This window comes from Petaurus breviceps, unplaced genomic scaffold, assembly GCF_028583685.1.
Source record: "Petaurus breviceps papuanus isolate PSGF00001 unplaced genomic scaffold, PetGlider_PUasm1.0 120, whole genome shotgun sequence".
NCBI classification, from domain to species: domain Eukaryota; kingdom Metazoa; phylum Chordata; class Mammalia; order Diprotodontia; family Petauridae; genus Petaurus; species Petaurus breviceps.
The window spans coordinates 2,437,387-2,462,957 of record NW_027185627.1 but is presented as its reverse complement, the minus strand read 5'-3'; the positions used below and the strand labels follow the sequence as shown (position 1 = coordinate 2,462,957).

The following is a 25,571-nucleotide window of genomic DNA, read 5'->3' as shown; positions in this document are numbered from 1 at the left end:
TTGGAAGGGATCTCAGAAGTCATTTGGTATAGCTTATACCTGAAGCATGAATCTCCTCTTATCCTCCCCCAAAAGTAGTCTTCTATCCTTCACTTGAATACCTGCAGTAACTGGGAACTTGCTACTTCTCTAGGCAGCTCATTCATCTTGGAGTTGCCCTATACCCAGTGTATATACTTATTATGGCATATATGTGATGTTCAGGGAGGACTAATACCTTGTCGTGAGGGCTTGCTAAGTCCTTTTCAGGGCTGCTAATCCACCTTTGGTGTCTACCTGTCACCCAACTCTCACCCATGACTCTAAGGAGCTGTAGCATATATATGCAGCGGCTACATCCCAGTAAAACTATCTTGCCAGATCGGTTAATTCAGGTGGAGGATGACCGACAGGCCTCAAACCCTTCAGTGACTCAGGGGAATGTCTATCCTAAGCATGTCAAGAACTTCCCCTGGTGGAATAGTTGGATGAGAACAATTTGTTCCAATGGCCATGAAGGGGCTGAAGCAGGCACTGTGGAGTGCTGAGAGCTTGGTCAGACATCAAAGTCACCAAGGTCATCCATGGCATCCTGGGCTGTCACCAGTCATCTCGACTTTTGTCTTGCTGCTGGACTTTGATGACTCTGGAAGACTGGAGACTGATGAATTTGCACAGCTCTGTCTCACTTAAATCCAACCCGTGGGCAAGTCAAGACATCACCCATCATCCACTATTTTGCCCCAACACTGTAATGTCATTGGTCCTCTTCAAAAATGAAGGATGAGCAACAGTTCTTAAATTAAGTCTGTCCTTACACTTAATCTGTGTCTTTGTGGTCTCCATGATGTTTGTTATACTTTCCTGTGTCACGGGGGATAAGTCATGATATCATAGACTTAGAAATGAAAGGGACCCTTCAGGTAATTTAGTCCAACCCTCTTCCCCCCTTCAGTTTACAGTAGAAACTAAAGCCTCGAAAGATTAATGGGTAGTGACCAGCAGAGCCAGGATTTGATACCAGGGGCTTTTACTCCAGATTCCATGCTCTGCCTCCAATACCACACTACTTGCCGTTTAACTCTCTTCCGCATGACAGCTTTTCAGCTACTTGAGGACAGTTGCCTTGTTGTTCTCCCCTATTCTTCCTCCTTCCTTCAAACTGATCCTCTTCTTTGAATCACCTCACTTTCACTATCCAGGTCTTACTTACCTCCCTTTGTCTGTTTATATGGTTATTACAGTATATGAATAAATGATTAAGTCTTCACATACCTGTGAGTTTTTTAAAAAAAGGAACCAGTGTTGACAGCCTCGAAAATGAAAATCACTTATTTCATAACAGTCAAAAATATTACCCTGAGACTATGTTCTATTCAACTGATATCTTCTCTTAAATTTAAATTTTGCTTTATGAAGCATTAAGGACTCTACTTGCATTATTTATATCTAAAATGATATAATATGTACGGGAATTGGTTCCCTCCTTAATTAGTCATAGTGTGCTGTCGCCCAAAAGGCATCATTCTGGTTTCTGGTGGTTAAAGTTGAACTCCAGTGGTGGGAACATCAATAATTCATTTGTGATCAATCAGCAGGACTTACAGGGGGCCCTTTAACATGTAATTGGCCATGCGAGTCTACTCTGATCTTAGTTCTCTGCCTTCTCTGCAGGTTCCACAAGTTCTTCACTGTGTGAACACTGGGTAAGCCGGCTCCCAGGGAGTAAGCAAGCCAGCGTCACTTCTGCGGCTTCTTCCAGGCGCACGTCTCTGGCTTCGCTCTCAGAGTCGGTCGAGTTGACTGGGGAAAGAAGCGAAGATGATGGTATGTACAGGAAGAGATGGGAGAAGCAAGAAATGGCTTTTAGAGATGGTATCAAGCAGGGATTCTTACAGGACAGCTAGGTGGTGCTGTGGACAGAGTGCTGGACCTGGAGTCAGCAAGACTCCTCTTCCTGAGTTCAAATCTAGTGTCAGACACTTAGTGACTGTGTGACCCTCCTGTTTGCCTTAGTTTTCCCATCTGTAACACGAACTGGAGAAGGATATGGCAAACCACTCCGGCATCTTTGCCAAGAAAACCCCTAATGGGCTCACGAGGAGCCAGATGCATTTGAACCACAGCAACAACAACAAAGGGGTTCTTAACATGGGCCTGTGGGACCCCCAAGGAGTCTGTAGATTTTGAGAGACCCTGGAACTTGGGTGGTGTCAATAGACTTCACTACCCTTCCAAGGTGCTCCATGACACAGAACATGGTCAAGAGCTTCTAGTTTGTAGTTTCTCAGGTCTGAGGGGACTGAGCCTCGAGGGGGGGTTGCTAGAGAACAAAGTGTTCATAAACACTGGAGTTTCAGGGTAGTTTGCTGACTGGTTGTGTTAAAGCCACAGGTTCTATCAATAGGATAAGGTGTCCTTCTCTACCCCATACTCCATTTCCCCCTGCTTTTGTGATAGAGTGTATATTTGTTGTCAAAGGAACTGGAGTCGTTGCTATTTGGTGTTGTTAATAGTACTTACGAGACAAATGGTGGAATTGGTAGAATATTTACAGTAATAATTTTAACAGAGGCAGCATGGTATAATGGATGGGGCACTGGATTGGAAGTCGGGAAGATCTGTGTTCAAATTCTACCACAGACACTTATTAGCTGAGTGATGCTGGGCATATTATTTAACTTTTCTGTGCCTTGGTTTCCTCAGAGGAACAAGAGGGTTGGACAGAATAGCCTCTAAGATTTCTTCTAGTTCTAAAGCTGCGATCCTATAAACTCAGATTGATATAAAACTTTGAGGTTTACAAAATGTTTTTCACATGTTATTTCATTTAATCCTCATAACAACCCTGTAATGTATATGTTATTATTATACCCATTTTACAGATAGGAAAACTGAGACTGAGAGAGGTTATGCAACTTCCCTAGGGTCACATAGCTTAACCAAGTATCTGAATTTAGATTTAAATCCTGGTCTCCCTGACTTCAAGCACTGTATACACTATGCCACACTGCTTTCATGTCATGGAAAAGATAATTTGGATGAATCCTGAAGGAGAGTTGTAATGTCAAAAAGTTTGAAAGCCACTCATGAAAAAAATGAACTCTTTCAGTAAGCCTGGTTTGTTTTCATTTTTCACTTACTGGTTGAGAATTCATTAAGTTTATTTTGGGAGGTGGATGGCCAGAATATTGCTCTAATAGTAGCATGAGATTGGTAGAAAAAAATCATTGTGAACAAAAGGGTTTGAGAATTGGGAATATCTGGAGATTGTTAGCTTAGGTTCTGTCACAAGGAAGATATCTTTGGTACCTTACCCTGTGGTCTATACATGAAACATCAGTCAGTCAGGGAACGTTTATGAAATACCTGCTATGTGTTAAACACTTGGGATGCAAAGAAAGACAAAAACATGGTCCCTGGACTCAAGACGCTTAAAATCTAATAGGAGAGACAGCATGCAAATCCTTTGTGCATATAAGATACATGCAATGTAAATGGAAGGTAATCTCACAAGGAAAGCACGAGAGAGACAAAGATTCCCTTTTGGAGGGAGATGATCCTTGGAAAGAGGAAAAAAGAGGTACTACTTTGTAACAGCAAGAGCACTGCTCTGGGAATCTGTCCATGTGGACTGTAATCCTGGCTCTTCCTTTAACTGGGTGGCCTTGAGCCCCTCACTCTTTCTGGGCCTTGGTTTCCTCAACTGTAAAAGGAAAGGTTGGACTAGGTGATCTCTCCAGGACCCTTTCAGCTCAGATAGTCTATGTGGCAAAAAATGGTTCCTTGTCTGTTTAGGCAGATGCTGACCAGTGAAAACTTAATCCCTAATCGTCATTATTCTCATGATAAAATGGACACATTTTTGTCTCCATTCCCCTTGTTTTAAAAAATGCACTTGGTGATTCAGTCATCCAGTAAACTTTTATTAAATGTCTACTATGAGCTAGGTGCTGGCCTAAAGTGCTGAAGATAGAAACAAAGGCAAAAGGTGGCTCTTGCATTCAAAGAGCCTATCGTCTAACAGGAGAGACAACATGCAAACAACTACATACAAATTAGCTAGATTAAAGATGAGCTGTAGAGGGAAGGCTGTAGCATAAAGGGGAATCCAGGACAAGCTAAAGGTGGGATTTTTGCTGGGACTTGAAGAAAGCTCAATGAGCCAGGAGAGTGAGGGGAGGAGGGAGAACATTTCAGGCATGGGAGGTTGGGGGGCGGGGGCGGGGATAGTCAGTGAAAATGCCTGGAGTCAGGAAGAGTGCCTTGCATGAGTTAGAACTGAGAGGCCAAATCATTGGATTGCAGAGTATGTGAAGAGGGGCTGTGGAGGAAAACAGACAGGTGAGGGGTGAGGTCATGAAGGACTTTGGATGCCTGGAAGTCTAGGAAGCCACAGGAGTTTACTGATTTGGGGGTGGGGGGGTGACAGGCATATTTAATTCTTCCTATGTTCCTATGGCTTTTGTACTCATTTAATAGATAATAGCTGAAGGTACATGCATAGTCTAGTGTGAAAGCTTCAGGTGAAGAAGAGAAGCCCTGTGTTTGAATTGTAGCTCTGTTATTTGGGACAAGTCACTTCACTTCTGTGGCCCTTTGTTTCTTCATCTGTAGAATAAAAGGGTATGGATTTGGCAATTTCTAGTCTCTAGTATTTTTGGGGAGTTGATAGTGCTAGAAATAATGTATTATGTTTGAGGCAACTCTAGAAAAATGGGAGTTTTAATTAGGATTTCAGATTAGGCAAGTATAAAGGATGTATAAGAATATCAAATAAGGCAAGTATAATAATTGGTACTATCAAGAGAGAATTAGGGAAACTGCATTATGCTTAAAAACACCATGGGCAATGACATAATAACCAAATGGCACAGTCTCTAGATTCTTTTTTTTGAAAAAAAAATTAATTTTCATGAGTATCTTTTGTTTTTCTATCACCATCATTTCCAAATATGTCCTTCTCCTTTCACCTATGCATCATAACAAGCCGCCTATTATAACAAAATATAAAAAAGGAAGAAGGGGGAAAAATCAATTCAGTAACGCTAACCAATAACCCCATTCTATTTTTTTTTTTTTTGCCTTTTGGAGGGCAGTTGGGGTTAAGTAACTTGCCCAAGGTTACATAGCTAGTTTTTGTGTGTGTGTGTGTGGGTGTTAAGTGTCTGAGACTGGAACCAAACTCGGTCCTCCTGACTCTGGGGCCCGCTTTACTCACTGCACCACTTAGCTGCCCCCGCATTCTGATTCTCTATGATTGGATATTTATTCTGCACTTTGCCCTAACTTTGTTTTCTTTGCTTTTCTCAGGTGGGTTCTCAACCCGACCATTTGTAAGGAGTGTCCAGCGCCAAAGCTTGTCATCCAGGTCCTCTGTTACCAGCCCTTTGGCTGTCAATGAAAATTGCATTCGACCCTCTTGGTCCCTGTCGGCCAAGCTGCAAATGCGTTCTAACTCTCCATCGCGTTTTTGTGGTGACTCTCCCGTGCATAGTTCTGCTTCTACCTTGGAGAAGATAGGGGAGGCAGTAGATGATAAAGTCTCTATCTCTTGCTTTGGTAGCTTAAGGAACCTCTCTAGTAGCTACACGGAGCCAAGTGAGAGCCACAACAGGCGTGAGCACAGGGCTGTGGGTAGAGCCCCTCTGGCTGTCATGGAAAGTGTATTCAGAGATGAATCAGCTACCAGGAAAGTGACCTCGAGTCTTTCTGATACACAGAGCAAAAGCTCAGCACAAGGGGATCGAGGACATCCTGTTTCGGATCCATTTGATAACAATAATCAGATTGCCTATGTAGATCAGAGTGATTCTGTTGACAGCTCCCCAGTCAAAGAGGCAAAGACCCCAAGTGGCTCTGGCTTACTTGTGGAAAAGTCAGACAGCACAACTAAGAAATCCCCTACCTCCAAAGGGGTTTCTGAGCCAGATAAAAGCCTGAGGAAAGGGAGGACAGTCTTGGCTCGCCAGGAATCATCTCTTTCAAACACATCTCCCACTTCTCCTGTTCCCTTAAAAAGTTCTATAAAGACTTCTCGCTCCAGAAGCAAAGCAGAATCTTCCCAGGTTAGTGGGCGACATGTATCCCCTGTTCCTGGTCAGCCCAAAAAGGAGTCATCTACAAAATCCCAGGACACTGCAGCTATTCAGCAGAAGCAGAAGTTAACTTCCTCCTCGGCTTCTATTTCTTCCTCTACAGCTGCCAAAAAACCCCCTCTGGGCTCTGCCACCAGGGGTCCCTCCTCTGCTGGAAAGAATAGGACTTCAGACAGAAGCCTGAGCCGGGAAGGCTCCAAAATAAGCCTTGGTTCTGACAAAGCCAGTGTCACATCCACCTCCAAACCAAACTCCCCTCGGGTGGGTCAGTCCAAAGGTGGGGAGAGCAGAATGGATGGAAAGCATGTTAGGAGCTCCTCCATGGCCAGTCTGCGGTCTCCCAACCCAGGCATGAAGTCAGGTTTGAAGAGGGACAGCAAGTCAGAAGACAAGGGACTGTCCTTCTTCAAATCAGCTCTGAGGCAGAAGGAGACGCGAAGGTCCACCGATCTTGGGAAAACCACATTGCTCACCAAAAAGTCAGGTGGGGGCTCCACCAGGTCAATCAGCAAGAACACGGTGGATGAGAAGTCAGAGAAAGGCAGCCAGCTGCCATCCTCCCAGCAGCCAAATGCAAACACCATTTCAAAAGAGCAGCCTGCTTCCAAGGATTCGACTTCTGTGAAGCATTCCCTACTTTCTACCCGCAGATCTAAGTCTTCCCAGCTGGATCCTGGAAATCCCTCATCTCCCAGTAGCAAGCAGTCTGCTGAGAAATCTTTAAAAAAGTTACCTTCTAGCATGCACACCTCTGCACGGCCTTCTCAAAAACCTCAGTGAGATTTCTGCAAACCAGGTGTTTTATCTGTAAAGACACTTATTTATTTAGAATCGAGAACTCGATTTTCGTTCCCTTTCCCCGATATTTCCTCTCCCCTGGCTCCCTGCTTTTGTTTTGTAATTTTGGTTCATGTGCCTAATGCGTGTGTGTGAGGAGAACTAAACTGCAGTGTGTTTGAAGTGTCTCCTTATTCTGCCATCAAACCAAATAATAGCCATAGGCGAAGAAAGCAGTGATAACAAGTTAACTGGAATAATTGTCAAAAACCATAATCCCAGACTGCCTCTTAGCACTTGTGCATACTCTTTCTAGTGAAATGCCACAACTTTTTGTCAGACACTAGGGTTTTGAAACCTGTGAACCAGTTATGCTATAAGTAGTATATGCTCTGTAGAACTGTGAAATAATATTATTTTGGGTTTTTGCCTGAGCAGAAATTATCCTCATTGATTTGTGGATTGATGTCTAGTGTGGTAAGACGTAGAAGCGAACAGTGAAACCGAGAGACCATGGCTGCTTCTGCTCTTGCCCCTTGTCTTCAGTCTTTTTTTAAAGGGCAATATTTTAACACTAATGTTGTTTCTCAGGTACATATACTCAGCTAGTATAAGAGGGATGAGCATTAGTGAATGAACCTTTCATGTGTGAATGTATGTAATTTTCTCTTAGCATCATGGATGTAAGCTTTTTGAGATATAAAGAATCTTTGGTTACTGTCATGCTGGTGAAGATGTGTGTATATCTTAGCTGGCTATCCCTTGACTCTTGGACATAGTGCTAAGAGGTGGTGAACTGGATAGCAAGAAGCTAGTCATTATCCATTCTTTTTCCCCCTCCTTTGGAGTTCTGAAATCTAGGTACTCCTCAGCACCTTCTAAGTTGTATCCTGATAATATGGGTTATTTTTTTAAACTAGAAACATGTACCTGGTGGTGCGAATGATACCTGGGTGATGTAAGATGTACCACTCTCCCTCTTTAGCTGCCATTCTTTGTCTATAAACAGAAGAATCAAATCTTGCCTTTTAAGGTTGCTTCTGTTTCTGTATCTCTCAGCCCAATGCCAAAAGTCAGCAATGCAGTATGGAGGCTCAGTGTAACAAAATATTAAATACCTTTTTAAAAAATGTTTCTTTGTAAGGTTTGATTATAACCATGTTTTCCAGCACTTACAGGTTTTATCCCCTTTGATCTCCTCCCCAAATCTATAGTCAAAACTAAAGCTTATTCCACAAGGCAACAGATTGCCTTTGTTGTTTCAAAAATGAAAACATTTCCCGCCTTGCTGAATTTACAATGCTCATACAGATGCGGAATTTTTTTGTAAGTTGCATATACATATTCTGGCTTCATTCTTCTCTTCTCTTCCTGATGAGAGCTTTATAATTTGGGTTCTTTGTGAAACAGACTGCCATAATACAGGGTGGGATGTGCTCTATTTCATGTTCATATAGTCTCCAGTTGGCATGTTTTCCCATGTCCATATTTTCCAATCCATAAATACACCCAACTCTACATGAACTTAGACTCATATGTAATCTTTCCTACTTAATAATGAGGGCAAATAGTTTTTTTCATCCTGTAATATCCGTTGCTCAACCTTTTTTCTCTTTTGGGTTGGGGGAGTATGGGGAAATGTTGGTAAATGTTGGCATCAGGTCACTTGTCTTGCATAATTGATAATTTGAGCATAAAGGTGTCTAATAGACCTGAAAACCATTCATGTAAGGGTAGCCAAGGATCTAAGCCCTTGCAATATTTAAAATTATTTTATATTCAGTCTTGTGAATATTTCTGTAATGCTCACTGTATTTCATTTATCTTGACCTTATTGGCAATAGTACTCTGTATGATAATCCCAATTTGATTGTCATTTTTTCTTTGTGTAGTATAGGCATCTATCCCATGCCAAAGCAGTGTTGCTTTCTGGTTTTCCTGTTATTTGACTTCTGGACAAACTCCTTTGGATGCTGTTACTACTTTTACTAGTATATTGAGTTTTGCATAGTTACCTTTCCTCAGAACATTATTTTAAACCCAGTGTGATCATAGCTCTCCTCTCTAGCTATGGTGTAGATTTTCTACAATCAAAAATAGCATAAGATGTGAACACTGTCAAACACAACCAAATAGCTTCTCACGAAGATCCCATTCCTTTGAATATAGGATCAATTTGATTTGGAAGGGTTATATCATGGAAATTTGTAAAGCCCCTTTAGAGTGATTACAAGAATTTCTTTTGGAGGGGATTTATGTTGGTAGTTACCAGTGAAATAGTTAAACCTGAATAGAAATTTGCTTCATTTCCAGACAGACATTTAAATTTTGGAATGCTTTTGTCTAAGAATAATAAAAAAAAAACCCCAAACCCTAACCTTTAAATTCCAGGAGAGAATTTCTTTGAGCTCAAATATAATTTTTCATCATATATTTTAGCATTATTTGGCTAGTAGGATGGGTTCTTTCCGGTCAGCTAAAAACACATGTAACTATGCTTTTGGGAATGACTATGTCATTGTCTTGACATTTTGATGCTATTTGATTTCCTTTAATTTTCATGTTTGATAATGAAAACTTGATGAAATAACAAAAATTTAATTATCTTAAACTACTGCATGCTTTAAGGACACCAGACAGTGAACACAGAGAATTGTGCCCAAGGACATTTTGCCAAAATGCTTCCAGGATAAGTTGGTTGAAAACAAAAACAATTCAGTTTTTTTTTTAAACGTGGGTCAGATTTTTTTTTTCCTGTTGTTATTTGGAATAAGGTCCTTGCTTATTTGTTTGGGTGAACAATTATCTGTGGATCATCATGGTCTAGTGTTTATGAGAGCTGTTTAGAGAGGTGTGGTTAGAAGGAGCTATTACCTGGTAAGCACAAAGAAATCACTAGCAAGTCCTGTAACTAGAGCAAATCTAAAATGCTCTGTCATAATCATCATTATTGATATCTTTGGTGTTTGTTGACTTTGAGATAAAGTTGGTCATATTTAGATTTTCCCCTCCTCCCTTTTGATAAGGAGATATGATGATAATGAAACATTGTTTTCAATTATTGTCTTTCACTCCCATAAAGCTCTTTACTGCATATCCTTTTCTTAATCCACATATATATATATATATATATATATATAATCCTTGTGCCAAGTCAATAACAATCCATGCTGGACACATAGAAGTGAATGTTAAGAGTATTTGTGGTTTGGTAAATGTTTGTAGTCATTTGAAAGGCTGCTTTGAAATTTCTTATATGATACATAAAATAAATTGAAAGGGATATTTATGTAAAAAAATGTAAATTCACTACTCAAATTAGCTTTACTTTAGCTCAGGGGCACCTAGAGTGCAGCCCATGGACCAGAAGTCCATGCAGCCCTAAATGGGCTACCCTCCCTAACACGGAAATCTATTTTGCAGATCTCGCTGAATTAGCATGTGCTAGAAAGGGTAGTTCTTGCGACCAATTCTCTTTTATAGTGTAGTTGTAACCAATTTCATTTTATGGAAAGTAGATGTAGTCCTCATTTACCCATCAACACACTATCTGTCTTCCCTTTGGTTTAACTCTTCTGTAGCCCAGCAATGAAGCTCTTTAACTAGATTCCTTACACTAGAATTTGGTCCTTCCATGTTTGAGGTGAATGTGTGATTTATTTTTTTGCAGGGGGAGGGGTGGGGAAGAGAAGAAAAAAACCTGCTTTTCTTCAAAATAGTTTACAAGGAAAAAGATATGATAAAAGACTGCAAAAGAAACAGCTGGCTGCAGCTTTTAATGGAAAATGGAGTACTGGGGAATGAGTCTTTTTTTTTTCAAATGGAGAAGCCATGGATGTAAAGTGTGGGTTTTCATTGGTCTATAAATTTCATCCTGATACATTGCCTTTTTAGATCATTGAACAATTGTTTTTTTTTTGGGGGGGTGGTGGTGTCCAGTTTCAAAGTTGTCATTTTATGATAGAAAGAAATTAGTATTTCTGAACTGGATTTTAGGGTTATTAGTGAATAATATGCAGATCATAAGCACATTTTCAATGGAAAAAACCAAACCCAACAACCACCCCTTATTCTGTGTGAGGCACTTTGAATTTTACCTTAGTGGTGGAGCTGAGAAATACACATTTTAATGACAAACTGGTGCCTATATCTTTCTAAACATGAAATACATGTGTCACTCTGCAAGGTTTTTTTCCCTTTGGTTCAGAAATGGTTTGTTATAGCTATGCTTTAGATGAAAACCTGACACTTTGATTACAGGACGGAGCTGCCTCTACCCCCCTCCCCTCCCCTCCCTTCCTCCAACACACTCCATTTCCTTTTGTTCAGTTCCCAAAATGTAGAACTCTTGGCTTTCCACAGCTGTAATGTGAGCGTGACCCACCATCCCCCCCCCCCCCCCCCCCCCAAGTCACAAGAACAATTCTGCATGGCCTTTATCTAGTGCTGCATCCTGAATGCATGCTCTCATTAACTATGCAAGCAACTGATACTGACCATAGATGGCACTAACTGCTTAAAATGAAGCTATTAGATAATGGAACTCTATTTTTGAATTTGTTGTTTTGTTTCCTATATGACCTGAGTATCCATACACTCAGGAGCACGGATATGGTTTCTTGCTTCATTTTGCACATCGGTGACTCTCTTCTTTGCAGAAATTTTGGATTATTGACAAGATTAGTGTGTAAAATTCCTAAGCATTTTTCAAATAGGAAAGGTATTGGATATGTTGAAATGACAACATGCTGGTTTATGTATTATATTGTGGTGTCTAGGTAATCTCCTAATGTGTCCTCTTCTCTAAGTAACCTGCCATTTTTCTATAGGATTTTAATGATTTATATCTTCTATACGACATCATGGTCTCAAGGAGAGACAAAAGCTTCTAGCAGCATTGACAATTAAAAAAAAACAAACCATGCTTTTGTAGAACCTTAGTGCTATTTGAAGCTGATATTTCCAGCCACCAGACCTAATAGGACTAGTACTATGGTGTTTATGGCAGTACTGTACAGCGAGTTTGGATCTAGAACTATTTCCCTTTTGTTAATCCATCTGGTATAGAAGGCTTCAAACCTCTCAGATAAGGGACCCAGTAAGGAAGAGCCTGAAGCCCTAAAGGGGACAGAGCAATGACTGGCATGCAAATTTAAGTCACAAGGTTCTTGTGCAAATGGGGTCATGGTTTGCTAGAGCAGGCAGCACACTGGAGGGCTTAGTGTTCTTAGTGGCCCTCTGTCCTTGGCTGTCTGTAGCAAGCGAAGACTTCCTTGGAGCGGTTGTGGAATTCTCACTGAATAATAAAGTAACAAAAAGCTAAGACCAACTATCATTGAAAAGCATATCAGTAGCTAGAAGAGGATGCCTCTTAATACCAATGTCCTTTTCATACTGAGCAATTAAAATTGCAATCATCAGGTGGCTTAAACATTGCTTTTGAATTCTTTCTCTGTTGTAACCCTTTGCAGCATATCAGTTTCAGGAATTCTTCCTAGTTTAAAAACAAATGTGAAGAGTTTTATTTTGAAGTGACATTTGATATAATTTTTCCCCTGTAATCTTTTTTTTTTAGCATCTTTTGTGGAATTTGCCAACTGACCCTAAATAATTTGGGTATACATGCAGAGGCAACTGAAATTTAGTTTTAATCTTTGGTGAGCCAGAAGTACTGTGGATGCCTCATAATAAAGCCAACTGTAAAACTTAGCTGTTTATCCTGTGGAATATTAATTTACAGACAATTGGAAGTCAGGATAACATAATCTTTAAGCTTAATGCAAAGGAAGCCAGTAGTGCCCAAATAACATCTGTTTAAAACACATCCAGAATAATGGTGGAAGCATTTGTAAGTTGAACTCCTCCCCTGAGAAGTTTGAGCAGTGAATTCTGTAGGTGGTCATGAAAAAGCAGCATGAAATTGTCCTAGGTGCTATCTTGAAAGCTTTGGTGTCATTACACCAAGGGGAAGATGGCTATAGTATTTTCTGAAGATAAAGTCCTCTTTTGTGGCCTTTCAAGTGCACCATACAGGATCGCTCACCAACTGTGCCTCACCATTGGTTAAAATTGAATTCGGATCTCATTGCAAATATAGTTTCTTGACTGATGTCAAACTTCAGTTTTTACACTGGAATTTCTACAGTTCTTCTCAAAGCTGCATGTCATTGTCACTGTACACAAAAAACATTTTGGTATAGTTCACACCTTTGATATCGGCTTCTGTATAAATACTTTTGAGTTGTACAGTAATCTGGAAAGCAGGATGTCTTTATCTGAGGCTGGAGGAAACATAATTGTGCCGTAAATTTTAAATTATTGAGGACTAGTGCATGAGACTGTGTCAATGCCTCCTGTTTATTTATTTGTATGTTTTATTATTCAAGGTGGATGCACTTTTAATATGCAGAATTTATATTTTTATGTTAAAACATTTCCTTTCTGAAAGAACAGTTTGAATATTAGAGTATGTAGTTGGAATTAAGAGAAAAGTGGAAAATGTAATAAAATACATTAAATTTATTACATGATGTCCTGGTCAAATCCTTTTCCTTTTCCTCAATAATTAAGAGACACCTACATTTTGGTGTCAATTTAAGAATCTTCCATTTTGTAAGATGAAAACAAACTATCAGATTTTTATTCTTTCCTTTCACCTTCCTTTCTATCTCCCCTTTGACTTCCTTTTTAATTTTCCCCAGTCCATCATCTACCCACCTTCCTCTTCTCTTTCCTTCTCCCTTCTCCTCTGTAATTTTTTCCTTTTGCCTTCTCTCCTTCCTCTATCACTCTCCCTTCTCCTCTTCCTTCTTTGCTCCTGTCTCCCCTTCCCCTTTCACTACCTCTTCCTTTCCCCTCTTCTCTCCTTCCCTCTCCCCTTTTCCCACATAATCTCCTTTTTCCTTTCTCCTATACCTTTTGTTTTCTTCTCCATTCCATTCCCTCCCCTCATTCCTTCCCTCTTTTCCATTTCCCTTTCCCCTCCCTTATCTCTCCTCCCTTCCCCCTCCCCCCCGCCCCCACTTCCCTTTCCCCAGTGCCTCTCATCTCTCCAAATGTGCAACACAGACTCTGCCCAGCCCCTCTCAGAACTTTTGGGTGTGGTTATATTGCTAATAGCCACTTGAGGGCACTAAAGTTCTATACAACTATCAAATGTGCCCTGTAAGTCCTGAAACCCTGAGTCTTTTTTTTTTTTTTAATACCCTTGCTGCTTCCTATCGAGGAATTAAGTACTTATGTGCATTTAGCAAATGAGTAGACGGTTCAGTTTGGGAAAGAGCTAGTCACGTCTTGCTTTTTTCTACCATATGTTATTGGGAAAACTCATCACAAACAAGATGTGTTAAATGACTCATTCACATAGGAATAGAGCTATGATTGAGTCTTGCATTTCTGATCAAGGACTTTGGATTAAATAATATTTTATGTCCAGCAACATGCCATAAAAGCAACTATACATTTTCAAAAAATCTAACTCTCTTATTTCACTCGTCTGGGGAACTCTATCCATACAGAGGCAACTTTTCTATAAATTACAGTCTTTGAGAGATCCTTGGAGGCAGTTGAGAAGTTAAATGACCTGCTATGGTTGCATAGCTGGTATGTAGCCGAGGCAACACTTAGACTTTCAGGTATGAATGGTTCCCCTCATCACTCTACTACATTGTCTCTAAAATAATTTTAAGCCTCTATAATAATTTAAAATAGTACATTTATTCTCCAAGCTCCATAAAAGAGGGTATAAATGTACTTGACACACTGATTATACAGCATCAACATTAACTCACAAAAGTGCGTATTTGACTTCAAGGTACTTTTTTACATAGAAGAAACAGATACTTAATAATTTTGTTCCCCTCTTTGAAATTAGAATGGGTTTACTCAAAGTAGGGCCCCATGCTTCCTTAAAGATGTATACAGGAAAGTTTAAAATGGTGCCTTTTTCTTTTGATCTAAATTTCTCAGTAGCAGGCAGACTTCCAAATGATCTCAGCAGCAGGGTATAGAGAGTCCCAGATGAGGAGTCTGGATACCTGGGGTATTAGTCCAACAAACCGTGTGACTCAGGCAAGTCACCTCACCTGTCTGTGACTTCTTTGTGAAACCAACTTCATCTCTGCAGTCCCTTCTTTCTCTAATGAGTCATGATGTTGACCTTGAACTGCATCATTTAAAAATAGGCCATAATTATTGACTGATGCATTCCCATGGCAGGAGGCTGTCAAATCAGATCAGATAGAGAAATGGGCAAAAACGGCATTGTGCTGTGTCAGGGCAGTGGAAGTTGGGTCTGCCTGAATGGATATTGCTTATCCAGAGTTTGCCTGAAATCGGTACAGTGGAAATGAAGCTAATTATAAAAAACTGCCTGGTTTCATGGGATTTTGTAAAACTTCTTTTTATTCTTTCTCCTTATTAACTCCCATCTTTCTAGCATGGCTTAAGATGCTATGAGAGACAGTAATAATAAAAGAATAGCTAATGGAAGCTATCATTTCTTTTTTAATTTAATATTTTCTCCAATTACATGTAAAAACAATTAACATTTGCTTAAAAATTTTTTGAGTTCCAAATTTTCTGTCTCCTGCTGTTCCCCCCCCCCTTCATTGAGAAGGTAAATAGCTAGCATTTCTATAGCACCTTAAGAATGGCAAAGCACTTTACAAATATTCCCAATTTATTCTCAACCTCAGGAGATGAATGTTATTTTCATTTTACAGATGAGAAAATGAGGCAGATGGGTTAAATGGTCTGCCCTGGGGTCACATGGTTTAGAAGTATCTGAGGCCAAATTTGAACCCAGGTTTTCCTGACTAGGTCCAGCATTCTTAAATACTTCATAGTAGTGGCTAATCCCAGATTTGGTAAGTGTTGAATTCATGGTCAACCTTTGACACCTACAGACTGTGTGATGGAGAACAAATCACTTAACCCCTCACATGCCTCAGGCAACTCACAGTATAAGTCTCAGAGCAGTTGCTGACCAGTTTTGTAGAGCAATTTTTATCTGGACAAAAGCAAAGCCAAAATAATGCTAAAAGGTAGCATTGTAGAATGATTCCCTTTGCCCTATCTTATCTCAGAATTTTGAGCTGAGGGGATCTTAGAATCCATCTAATCTAACCCCCCTTATTTTATAGAAGAGAAAACTTAGGACCAAAGATCCAGATTTATGATCACCTAGACTTAGGATTTCACTGGTGGGGGAATTCCCACTGTGGAAACCCCACAGTGCGAGGAGGTTAAATGACTTGTCCAAGGTCACAAACTTAGTAAGTGCTAGTCCTTCAATTCCAACCCAAGTCCTTCATTTCCGGTCAGTGTTCCTTCTAAGGAAGCTGCCCAGACCAGCCATCTCTTCATTTCCCATCTGATTGTACTCCTCAAAACTTCTCTGTCCGCCTCCTGTGCCTGGCTATCTTCGTTCTCCCTTTGGGGTTTCCTTTCCCCCCATAAGTCTGTAAGCTCCTTTAGGGCAAGGGCTGTCTTTATTTTTCATATTTTTATATCCAGTGCTTCGCACAATGCCTGGCATATAGTTGGCTTAATAAATATTTAATGACTAACTGGCTCTACTGTATTAGCCTGCCCTGCCTTATAAAGTTAAATGAACTATACAAGTTTAAGACATTCAGAGGATTTTTCTTTTAAGCTACAGCACCTTACGTATCTGGGCAGCTAGGTGGCGCCATGGTGCATAGAGTGCTGGGCCTGGAGTCAGGAAGTTTCATCTCCTGGAGTTCAAATCAGGCCTCAGATATTTATTAGCAGTATGACCCTGGGCAAGTCCCTTATTTGCCTCATATGGAAAATGAGCTGGAGAAGGAAATGGCAAATCACTCTAGCATCTTTGCCAAGAAAACTTCAAAAATGGGGTCATGAGCCAGATACAACTGAACATTAACAAAAAACTTATGTATTATGTAGTCTACTTCATTGATGAAGAAACTTAGGCTCAGATAAGTAAAAGGATTTTATAATTACTGAAAGAGTTTGCATCAGGGTTTAAGTCTCCTGATTAGAGAAGAAAAATATCCAGGGATGCTGAATCTATTGGGGAAAGAAATCTTTTTTCTAGTTATTTTTTTTTATTGTTGGGGAGGGGACATTTGTTTTAAAAGTTCTAAAAGGAAATTTGTGGAAGACGATACACAGTTCTGTACTACGAAAATGATAGGAGAGCAGACGCACTATTGAGTGAGTTGTGGAGAATGAAGCATAGAACATAAAGGTCTTGAGAAATAGCTAAGCAGGGGAACATCCCAGCCGAGGCATGTAACCCTCCTAGGCTTACCTAAGCTCCAAGATGAGTATTGAGGATCTGCTTCTCTCCTGAACTAATGCAATAGCTCGCTAACTGTTCTCTCTGCCTCCGTTCCATCCTCCACAGAGCTACCAAAAACAATCTTCCTTATAGGAAGGTCTAACCTGTCCTTCCTCTCCTTAGAAACCTTGTATTAGCTCCTGATTCTCTCTAGGATAAAATGTGAAATCCCTAGTTTGCCTTTTAATGACCTCCATCATTTTGCTATAACCTATCTTTTCAGTATCATCTCCCATGATTTCCTTAATCACACCCCATAGTGGCTGAACTGAACTATGAGTTATTCTTTTTTTTTTTTTTTTAAGCAATAGGGGTTAAGTAACTTGCTCAAGGTTACAGGGCCAGTTATTTCTGGGTGTGGTGCTGAGTATCTGAGCCCAGATTTGATCCAGGTCATCCCGACACTGGAGCCAGTGCTCTTACTTGCTGAGCCACCTGGCCACCCCTAAGCAATTGGGGTTAAGTAACTTGCTCAAGGTTAAACGGCCAGGTGTTTCTGGGTGGGTGCTAAGTGTCTGAGCCCGGGATTCGATCTCCAGGTCTTCTCAACACTGGAGCTGGTGCTCTTACTCACTGTGCTACCTGGCGCCCCAGTATGAGTTATTCTTTAAACTTACCCTCTTTCTCTGCATTTGGATGGGTTGCCCCCGCACACCCCATGCATGGCACTAGCTCTCATCCCTCTCCCAACTCTACCTGTTGAAATCCTCTCCCTTCATGCCCAGTTCATATTCCAACTAGCTCTTCTGTTTCAAGGAAACTTTCCTTGGGCTTCTCTACTAAGCAAAAACTCTCTCCTAAAATTTTTCTGAAGGCTTTTTCCTGGATTTCTCTTTCCCACTGTGACACTCTACCCTGTATCATCCTTACCTATGTTATATCCCCCCTTTAGGCTCTATGCTCTCTATGCTTCTTGAGGACAGAGATTGTTTCATTTTTATGGTCATATTCCAAGCACCACATGTATGCCTTGTACAAACTAGGCACATAATATGAACATTTTTGTTTTTGTCCAATTGTGTCCAACTCTTTGTGACCCTTTTGTGATTTTCTTGGCAAAGATACTGGAGTGGTCTGCCATTTTCTCCGGCTTATTTGACAAATGAGGAAGCTGAGTGACTTGGCCAGGATCACACACTAGTTTCTGAGGCCAGATTAGAATGTGAGATAAATCTTCCTTACCTCAGTCCCAGCACTCTATCCACTGTTCCACCTAGCTGCCCTGATGTAAGGGTTATGGGAATTAAAGATCTTCCATGCCCCATTGGACTTGCTGACGTAGCAGGAAGGGGCGGAGCAAGAGGAAGCGGAAGCCAAGCTGGAGTTCCTGCGGTGGCTAGCGGTGGCAGCAACGGCGGCAGCAGCAGCAGAGGCAGCGGCAGCACGAAGCCCCTTTTGAGTCAGCCAGAATTTCTGCTAAGGACTCCTGCTGAAGACTTCCAGGGGCCGGAGTTGCTGGGAGTGTGCTTCCGGGACGCTGGGTGGTTGCTGTGAGTGGGGAGAGGAGGACCTTTGCCTGAGGTAGCCTGTTCTGTTTTAAAGGCTTGAGAATGTGGGTGCTTTCTACTTTATCTACCTGTGCCAATATCATAGCTACTCTGATGGCTTTCACTTTCTGGTTTTGGGACTCAGTCTTTTGGTATCTTAATAAGTTTTCTAGCTTATTCCCCCATATGGCAAGCATGATGTATTTTGTGGTGGATAATTATATCAGCATATCTATAATTTCCATAGGCATTGTGAATATGGCATTGCTGATACACCTGATTAGTGTTTTCTGCTAGTATGTAGGTAGCTACATTCTCCTAAGTTACCTAGACAATGACTTACCTATGAAGGCCATGCTTTGATTGACTGTTTTCTACCTCTACAAAACCGTGGGAAAACTCCCAGGCTGGGTCAGAGGGCTCCCTTTGTTATCCAGGTTCCTGGTGCTGATAGCTCCCATCCGTTTTCCTCACTTTGCTCTGTTGATCTTAGTCCTTACAGATCTGCTTCCTGACAGTTGACATAGGTTGTCCTCTATCAGCATTCATGTCATTTTGTCTACCTGCTGGTCCTAACCCTTGAGCATCAGCAATAAGTCAATCAACAAGTACTTATTAAGAACCTTTGTACCAGGCACTACATTAGGTGCTGATTATGAGTCAGAGAATGAAGCAATCCCTATGCATTATGCTTTGAGTTTAACTTGTCTACTTGGTTCTGACTTCATGGACTTGCTCTGCCCTTGAGTACTTGAATGTGACCTACTTATAGACTACAGATTTAAAGTATCTGGAAATTCTGCATCTATAGAAGTTCCCAAGGAATAACTCCAAGGAAATCTTCCAAAAATGGGTAGGAATGCTTTTTGGTGGATTGAAGTATACACAGCACTTCTTTTTACCCTGAGTTACAACAATTAGTTGTTTCTGCTCCTTCCTGTGTTTCGTTTTTATTATCTTTAAGGACTTCTGAAAACCAAAGTTTCATCGATAGCAAGACAAGTTTCTTTACTTATTCATTTGTTAGGTTTAACTTTGGGTTTGTCCAGCATCTTTCACAAGGTACAAAATATAGAAGACAAAAGCAAAGGAAACTGGGCTGGTACAAAGGACATGGCATTTTGTTTCTGAAGGGATGTGCTTGAAATTGATTTAAATACTCCTTTGACCTAAACTTTATGAAGAAACAAGTACATACAGTCCTTGTTTCTATTCATGATAGAAATAAATAGATGGCCCAGCCAGTGCTCTCTTCAATCTTAGTGCAGGAACATTAAACCAGGAACATAATCTCAGGCTGGAAAGTCAACAAGAGGAAGAACCTAGGTCAAGAAGTCACCAAGTTCTTCTTTCTCCTGTGACAATGGCTGTGCCCTTCAGAGGCAGAAATGAATATTGTGATTCCATTTGAGGCTTGTACTATACTGTTTTCCCACAGTATAGAAATTTTAATAAATTAATAATATAACTTTTTTTTTTTCTAAAAAGATTACATTAAAAAAAACCCTTTTTTCCAGGCAAGGCCTTTATAATACAAGGGAAATTAAATGTCTAACCAGTTTCAGAGAACTGTGGGGTTTATATATGTAAGGTGTGTGCATGTAAGATGCATATGTTTGCATGGGATATCTAAATGTATAGATAGGAGGCTTAGGGAGAAGCATGGACAGATGTGATATGAGGTCTGGACTACCTTTTTTTTTTTTTTAAAGCAATCAGGGTTAAGTAACTTGCTCAAGGTTACACGGCCAGTTATTATTTCTGGGTGTGGTGCTGAGTATCTGAGCCCAGATTTGATCCAGGTCATCCCGACACTGGAGCCAGTGCTCTTACTCGCTGAGCCACCTGGCCGCCCCTAAGCAATTGGGTTTAAGTAACTTGCTCAAGGTTACACGGCCAGGTGTTTCTGGGTGGGTGCTAAGTGTCTGAGCCCGGGATTCGATCTCCAGGTCTTCTCAACACTGGAGCTGGTGCTCTTACTTGCTGTGCTACCTGGCCGCCCCGGTCTGGACTACCTTTGATGAAAGCAGTAGAGTTAGCTTGAGAGCTGGTGGAATAGAATATGACAATCAATTTGATACTCCTACCCAGTTTAATCAGCCTTTATTCAGTTCGTTGTGGTTTGATGGGTATCAGTGATTGTGTTAGTGGATTAAGCAGAATAAAATTGAATGTGGGGTAATTATTTTAGTTAATGCTGTTAGGATAAGAGTTATGAATGATTAATCTACCATGTATTGATGATTATATTAATTGTATTTGATTTATCAGATAGATTCATATTGTTAGCTAGGTCTGTCATAATAATGTAATTGCTGTACTACCCCCTACTCCCAGCATAGTGCTTGTAATAAGGATCATTTGCCTTTCCACCCTTGGGAATCATCAGCACCCATTCCACAGGGACCTTTGCTTTAAAATCACAGCTTCCTTGGACCATAGGATATTGTTGGTTAAACACTAGGCTATTATGACCTATGGAAGGTCCTGAGATGTTGACAGGGTCTTATGACCTTTGGAAATCCCCTAAGATGGCCTGTAATTGATGATCTATAGCTAATGACCTGTGAAAGGCCTATCGACAAAGTGGTTATGATTAATGGGCATTTCCCTTATCCACTCATAAGATTTCCCCACTTCTGGAATTGACCAATCATGGAATTGTACTGCCTTGTTCTTTTTTTGATGTTCCCTCAATGACTTTTATAAAAGCAATTTTTTTCCTCAAGCAGACTGATCTCTGACAATGAGGAAGGTCTTGGACTCAGTTGATTAGGGACCACTGGACTCCCAAATAAATTGATTGATCATGAGTAGAATTCTAAGTGATTTTTGTTACAGGTTGGAATTTATGGCCCACTGGGGTGCTTGGGAGGGAGAAGAGTGAAGATAAGCTCTCCCTCCCCAGCACCCCAGTAGTAGAAGGGGGGTACTCAGAGCCCTTTCCTCCAGTCTTTTAAGGGATACTGGATTAGAATTATATCTATTATATATACTTGCTAAATATTGCTGGGTTAGGAGCATGATTGGTTCTGAGTTAAAAGCCACTAGCTTTACTGGTTACTATCAAAGGGAGAAAGCTAATCATTAGCTTATATTTGCCAGTTTGACTCCTGGCCATCAAATGCTAGTTAACAAAAAAACCATAACACATGGTATTTTAAGTGTTCACTCAATAGAAATGTAAATTTGGAGAAATTTTACATATTAGAATATGCCAGAAAATAAACATGAATAAACTCATTAGATGAGAGTGATATGAGATCACAACATCAAGAGAGCCATTAAAGTTTCCTAAAATCTTTAAAATTAAATAGATATATATATATGTATTTGATATTTTATTTTCCCTCAATTACATGTCAGAACATTTTTAAACATTTGTTTTTTTAAATTTTGAGTTCCGAATTCTCTTTTTCTTTCCTTCTCCTTCTCCCTCATTGAGAAGCTAAGCAATTTGATATAGGTTATGCATGTGCAGTCATGCAAAATATGTTTCCATATTTGTCATGTTGTGAAAGAAAACAGAACAAAAAAAACCCCCAAGAAAAATAAAGTAAAAAGAGATTATGCTTTCATCTGCATTCAGGTTCCATGAGTTCTTTCTTTTTGGAGGTGGATAGCATTTTTTCATCCTTAAGTCCTTCAGAATGATTTTGGATCCTTGTATTGCCTAGAGTGGTGGAGTCATTCACAATTGCACACGGAACATCATTGCTATTACTGTGTACAATGTTCTATTGGTTCTGCTCTTCACTTTGCATCAGTTCATGGAACTCTTTCTAGGTTTTTCTGACATTCTGCTTGTCATTTCTTATAGTACAATAACATTCCATAGCAATCATATACCACAACTTGTTTAGCCTTTCACCAAATTGATGGGTATCCCCTCCATTTCTATTTCTTTGTCACCATTAAAAGAGCTGCTAAAATATTTGTGTGTATACAAACACTTATCCATTTTGTTTTTTATCCCTTTGGGATACAGAGCTCCAGAATGTTTGAATTAATTCACAACTCCACCAATAATACATTAATGTCTCGTTTTCCCCATGTCTCCTCCAACATCTGCAATTTTCCTTTTCTGTCATATTAGCCAATCTGATAGGTATGAGGTGGTACCTCAGAGTTATTTTAATTTTCATTTCTTTAATCAATAGTGATTTAGAGTGTTCATATTTTCCCCTGAAGGATTATACTCAGTTTTGCTGGGTAGGTGATTCTTGGTTGTAATCCTGACACTTTTGCTCTGTAGAATATCATATCCCAAGTCCTCCAATCCTTTAAAGTAGAAGCTGCTAAATCTTGTGTTACCCTGACTGAGGTTCCACAGTATTTGAATTGTTTCTTTCTGACTGCTTACAATATTTTCTCCTTGAATTTGGAGTTCTAGAATTTGGCTATGCTATTTCTGAGAGTTTTCATTTTGAGATATCTTTCAGTAGCTGATCAGTGGATTCTTTCAATTCCTATTTATCTTCTGGTTCTAGAATATTGGGTCAGTTTTCCTTGATAATTTTTTTGAAAGATGATGTCTGGGTTCTTTTTTGATCATGGCTTTCAGGTAGTCCAATAATTCTTAAATTATATCTCCAGATGTATTTTCTAGGTTAGTTGTTTTTCCAATGAAACATTTCACATTTTCTTCTATTTTTCATTCCTTTGATTTTGTTTTATTGTTTTTGATGTCCCATGGAGTCATTGGATTCCACTCGCCCAATTCTGATTTTTAAGGAGTTCTTTTCTTCAGTGAAATTTTGTACCTCTTTTCCCACTTGGCCAATTCTACTTTTTACACTTCTTTTCTTCTGTGAGTTTTTATATATCTTTTTCCATTTGACTAATTCTGATTTTCAAGTTCTTCTCTTAATGGATTTTTGTGATTTTTTTTACCACTTGGTTATTTTGTTTTTTAAAGTGTTATTTTATTTTACCACTTGATTATTTTTTTTAAAGCAATTGGGGTTAAGTAACTTGCTCAAGGTTACACGGCCAGTTATTTTTTGTGCGGTTGCCAAGTATCTGAGGCCGGAACCAATCCCGGGTCTCCCGATGCCAGGGCTGGTGCTTTTATTTTTTTCCATTTTTTTTCAAATGCTTTATTAACTTCTGATTTACATCATTCATTTCCACCAGATTTTGAGTTACAAATTTTCTCCCTGTTTTTCCTCTACCCCCTGCCCCAAAATAATCTCACAAGATATCCCCTCCTCCAATCTGTTCTCTCCCATGTTTTCTCCCATACCCCTTTCGACTTTCCCAGTAGGGCATGGTGGATCTCTATGCCCCAGTGCCTGTATATCTTATTTCCCAATTACATGTAAAATAGTATTAATAATAGTATATATATTTAAACATTTAATTTTAAAACTTTGAATTCCAGATTCATTCCCTTCTTCCCTTGTCACCCACCCTTACTGGGAAGATAAGCAGTTCAGCATAGGTTGTACATATGTAGCTAATGCAAAACAATAACATAGTAGATATATTGTTAAAGACTGACTGTATTTCCCTCCCTCCTATCCCACCTCCCACTTGTTCTATCCTCTACTTTGATCCTGTCCCTTTGCAAAAGTGGGTGCTTCCAACTTCCCTCCCACCCAGCCTGCCCTCCCTTCCATCATCCTCCCTCTCATTCCCTTCCCCCCTACTCTCCTATAGGGTGAGATACCCTATTTAGTGTGTATTTCATTCCTTCCCCAAGCCAAATTCAATGAGAATTTTGACCCATTCCTTTTGCCTTCCTAATCTTCCCCTCCATTGTAACCATTTTCCCTTGCCTCTTCTATATGAGATAGTTTACCCCAATCTGTCTCTCCCCATCTCTTCTCATTATATTCCTCTCTCACCTCTTAATTTCACCTTTTAAGTATCATCCCTTCCTATTAAATTGGTCCTGTGCCCTCTATCTATGTATACCTGTAAACATATATACAAACATTCACATATGTATTCATATGCCCATATACCCTCCTATATATATATATATATATAATTCTATTCCCTTCAACTATTTTCATACTGACAAAAGTTTCATCAGTTACAATGATAGTTTTTCCATGTAGGAATGTTAATAGTTTAACTTTGATAAGTTCCTTATGATTTCTTTCCCCTGTTTACCTTCTCATGCATCTCTTGCTTCTTGTATCTGAATGTCAAATTTTTTATTCAACTCTGGTTTTTTCATCAAGAATGCTTGAAAGTCCTCTATTCCATGGAATGACCATATTTTCCCCTGAAACATGATACTCAGTTTTGCTGGGTAGGTGATTCTTGGTTTTAATCCCAGCTCCTTTGACCTCCAGAATATCATATTCCAAGCCCTTTGATCCCTCAGTGTAGAAGCTGCCAGATCCTGGGTTATCCTGATTGTGTTTCCACAATATTCAAATTGTTTCTTCCTTGGCTGCTTGTAATATTCTCTCCTTAATCTGGGAATTCAGGAACCTGGCTATAATATTCCTAGGAGTTTTCTTTTTGGGATCTTTTTCAGGAGGTGATCGGTGGATTCTTTCAACTTCTACTTTGTCCTCTGGTTCTAAAACATCAGGGCAGTTTTCTTTGAGAACTTCCTGGAGGATGATTTCTAGGTTCTTACCTTGATCTTGGCTTTCAGGTAGTCCAATAATTTTTAAATTATCTCTCCTGGATCTATTTTCCAGGTCAGTGGTTTTTCCCATGAGATATTTCACATTGCCTTCTATTCTTTCATTTGTTTGGATCTGTTTAACAGTATCTCTATTTCTCATAAAGTCATTAGCTTCCATTTGCTCCAATCTAATTCTGAATGAATGATTCTCCTTAGGGAGCTTTTGAGATTCTTTTTCCATCTGGCAAATTCAGCTTTTTAAGGTATTCTTCTCTTCATTGCCTTTTTGAGCCTCTTTTGTCATTTGAGTTAGT

General features: G+C 39.8%; 1 protein-coding gene across 1 annotated transcript in view; it reads left to right on the top strand.

Annotated features, from left to right (window-relative positions):
* Positions 1-13,374, top strand: part of USP31 (ubiquitin specific peptidase 31) — a 151,005-nt gene extending 137,631 nt beyond the window's left edge. Inside the window, exons 15-16 of the mRNA XM_069089226.1 lie at positions 1,654-1,806; positions 5,293-13,374. Coding sequence (XP_068945327.1) covers positions 1,654-1,806; positions 5,293-6,857 — 1,718 coding nt within the window. The 3' untranslated portion in view covers positions 6,858-13,374. The remainder of the gene's footprint in view (positions 1-1,653; positions 1,807-5,292) is intronic.
* Positions 13,375-25,571: the final 12,197 nt, after the last annotated feature.